This window comes from Morone saxatilis, unplaced genomic scaffold (assembly GCF_004916995.1).
Source record: "Morone saxatilis isolate NCDOM2014 unplaced genomic scaffold, NCSU_SB_2.0 Contig5, whole genome shotgun sequence".
Taxonomy (NCBI): domain Eukaryota; kingdom Metazoa; phylum Chordata; class Actinopteri; family Moronidae; genus Morone; species Morone saxatilis.
The window spans coordinates 23400919-23404515 of record NW_023340095.1 but is presented as its reverse complement, the minus strand read 5'-3'; the positions used below and the strand labels follow the sequence as shown (position 1 = coordinate 23404515).

The 3597-nt window shown below is 40.0% G+C and overlaps 1 protein-coding gene across 1 annotated transcript in view; it reads right to left on the bottom strand.

Moving 5' to 3' along the window:
• Positions 1 to 803: 803 nt before the first annotated feature.
• fer1l6 (fer-1 like family member 6) overlaps positions 804 to 3597 on the bottom strand; it is a gene marked incomplete at its 5' end in the record, with an annotated part of 23909 nt that continues 21115 nt past the window's right edge. Inside the window, 3 exon segments of the mRNA XM_035677205.1 lie at positions 804 to 2047; positions 3223 to 3323; positions 3421 to 3578. Of these exon segments, the coding sequence (XP_035533098.1) occupies positions 1867 to 2047; positions 3223 to 3323; positions 3421 to 3578 (440 nt within the window).

The window sequence follows — 3597 nt, the reverse complement described above, 5'->3', positions numbered from 1 at the left end:
GTGTGTGTGTGTGTCCCAGCTCTGAAATCAAAATTTCGTCCTTGCATAATTGTATGAACAGAAAAAAATTGCTCAAAATTCATCCAAATCACTTGTTTTATACAAACTTCTTGCAGTTACTGAGCTCACTGTTTTGGTTCATTGTACAGTTTTAAATGTAATGTGAAATATGTATAAAGTATATCAGTCAGTCAGTTTACTCAATGATTAAAGGGGAACCAGTGGACCAAGACAGCCACTGTAAACTCATACAAACGCATTCACATAAAAACATTCAGAATCTTAAAGAAACTCATTTTGCTATACACAGGAAACCTCAATTATTGAATTCTGTTTTTTATAGTTTAATGTTTATAAGTGTATGTACGTAGAAAGCTTCAAAAGTAAATCCACTCTATCTCTCCTGTACATGTTTACATAATTTAAAGTGAAACTGTTCTTCCATTTGATTGAATTCTGATTTTTAGTGTGCATGTGACCATATTTAAATATTGGACGGAATGGGTTTTCCAGTGTGTGTTTGATTCTAATTGTTACACTTTGTTGTGGAGTCGATATATGTACAAAGAAGCTCACCGCTTGTCCCTGATGAGGACACAAAGAAAGAACCTGAGAAACTGTGTTTGACAGACACTGACTGGCAGAGTAGTTCACTGGAAACATGTAAAGCCATTTAACAAGAACAATTCTTTCGTCTGGTACTCTGGCCAGCTCACAGAATACACAGACTGATAATCTCCATGTAATGTAATGAGAAGCCTGATGTCTTGTTCAGGTCTAATAAATGCAGCTGAAATACAGCACTGTGTTGAACTTTTATTTGAACAAAGGTTGACTCTTCCTTAAATAATATATATTGTATATGGAAATACGGTAAAAGCAGTTCAGATTATTAAAAGGATTATTGGTCACTGTAATCATCCTCCTAGCAGGACTCCTAGGGCTGTAATAGGTTGAAGAGTGATGACGTCCGATAATACGGCAGACATTTGAAGCTTTGTTCAGAAACTGTTGACGATGGCTTTGTGCTGTCCTCGGAAGTTCAGGAAACAATTACTAACAAAGTATTTGTAGACTGCTGGAGCCTCGTAATGGCTTCAGCAGTCTACAAATACTAAGGGCTGCACAATTAATCGCAATATTATCAAAATAGCAACATGACCCAGAGCAATATGCACATCACAGAAGCTAAAATGTTATGATAAAGGTAAAATGTGAGACAAACAGCATTATAATGAAGCACTGTAGTGCTGCAGAGAGGCCTTGGTCTACAAATCTTGCTCTACAGAAGTAAGAAAACACGTTGGTTTGGTACAGACCCCAAATAATTTCACATCATCATGATTAAAATAGTTTTTTTAGTGAAAATGAATTTGTGATGCAAAAATAATCATTCCCACCAATCGCAATACTTGTAAAAATGATCGCAGTGTGATGTTTGTACCGTATGGTGCAGCCCTATTTGGTTCAGAGCAGCAGATTGTCTTCCGTGTTGCTTACGTTTAAGTGGCACAACAGGGGAATTCCAGTGATCAGTCTGTCACCATACATATGGCATGCAAGTGTTATATATAGATACCCTTTAAAGGCCAAACCTGCTGATATTTTAGATTCCTGTGAAAAGACCAAAAAGTAATGTAAAGTTGGTGCCTCAATAAATGGGTCATGAACATGTACTTCCTTTGTTTGAAAAGCCTGACAATGTCGTTCTTAGCAGTAAAAAGCTGTACAGAAACTTGGTCGCATTATTGAGGAGCAGTTGAAAAGGGAAAGTTCTCTGTTGTTGCATCATCTAAAAGTCACCCGTGATCCATCCATTTTGAACACATCTTCAGAACTACAGTGTGAACATAGTCCAGGTGTGTTTCATCCATTGACTATCTTCTGAGAAATGGCTCCGGGCAGTGTGTAGAACAGCAGGGCGAGGAACAGCACCGTGATGAGCAGGACCAGGGCGATGATGATGTACTTCTTGTAGCTTCGCCACACCAAGTGGAAGAAACACTTGAAAGGGTTGACAAACCACGAGAAGGAGGTGTCTGGACGGCTGGGGGAGGGGAGAAAAGAGAATAAAGTGGATTTATTCTGTTGTATTTAGCAGCATTGGTAATTTTCACATTATTATTATTATTAATCATTTTTATTTTGTTTTACAATTAGCTTGAAGGGAGCTATAATGTGAATTTCATTACACACTGCATTGTAAATGACAATAAAATAACAGTGAATCCTTGAATTAGGATTGTTGTTGATGGTCACTAAATAGTTCCTACGTGTCAACTAACTCATTAAACCTCAATGTCTTAATTTCCATTTGTTAAATGCACAGTGTGCAAAAAAGATAGTTTGTGGAAAACACCTCCAACAGAGCTGGACCCGCTATTTCCCCCCTGCTTCCTGCTTAAAGCTTTATGCTAAGCTAGGCTAAATAAGTCCAGGGTACTTCCCTTTATATTCAAAGTAATTGTTTGACATTTTGCTGAATGCGCTTATCTGCTGATGAGAAGATAGATTCACTCTCATGTCTGTACTGTAAATGTATGGCTACATAAGGTTACAACCAGCAGCGGACTTAGCTTAGCATAAAGACTGCAAACAGCCGGCATGGTTTTGTCCATAGGGAAGAAAAAAAAAAACCAAAACCAAAAACTGTGTACAGGGAGAGCCGTCAGTCCTGCTATTGATTTCGAATTTGATCCATTTTTGATATAAAATGGAAATTATGACTCCTTAGTTTACACGGGGGACTTGCTTGGCTGTTAGCAGTAACATCTTGAAGTCACTGTATCTGGCCAAGAAATAGTCTGATGCTTTTCAAAAGCATGCTTTTATGCTTTTATGTTTTTTTGTTCGCATTAAACAAATGAGACATACAGAGTTAATTAGTGAGGATGTAACATTCCCTTAACATACAGAGGTGATATTGCTCTTTTCATCTAACTGCTAAAAATACAAAGAGACAATTTACCAAATGTATCACAGTTCATTTAGATACCCAAAGTCAAAGTGGCATCACAAACACTACAAAATCCACTCTGGTCTTGCTGTCTCAAGGCCAAACGACAAAAGAAACACTGCAGCGTGCGCTACTTCCTGCCCCCAGTACACTAGTGCCGACTAGCTGATCTACAGCAGGTATTTACTTCAGGAATCGAACACCGTGAGGTTCACACCATGGATGGAACGCTCGCCCTCACAGAGAGAATACCGCCACACTCTTACTTTGGTTTCGGCAGTGGCTCTGGCTCCTTGCGGGCTCGGCCTACAGGATTTTTCTCTGCCTCCTCAGCTGTCACAAGATGGAACTCTGCCTCCACTTTCCCCTGATGGATTGAGAACCCACCACACACACACACACACCTGTCAGTCCAAGTCTCAATGAGTGTTTGTCAGTCTGTAGGGCTCGGCCCACGAACGTACCGTCAGCTCTCCAGACTTGCTGAAGGGCCACCAGCCCCTCGATCTCTTCTGCTGGAAAATAGAGATTCTCTCCGTCCCGTCCGTCAACATGTCCACCTTACATGACTTTGCCGTCTTTGCCCCCCGAGGGAAACCGTGGAGATCTAACTCCACTGTGCCTACACACACACACACACA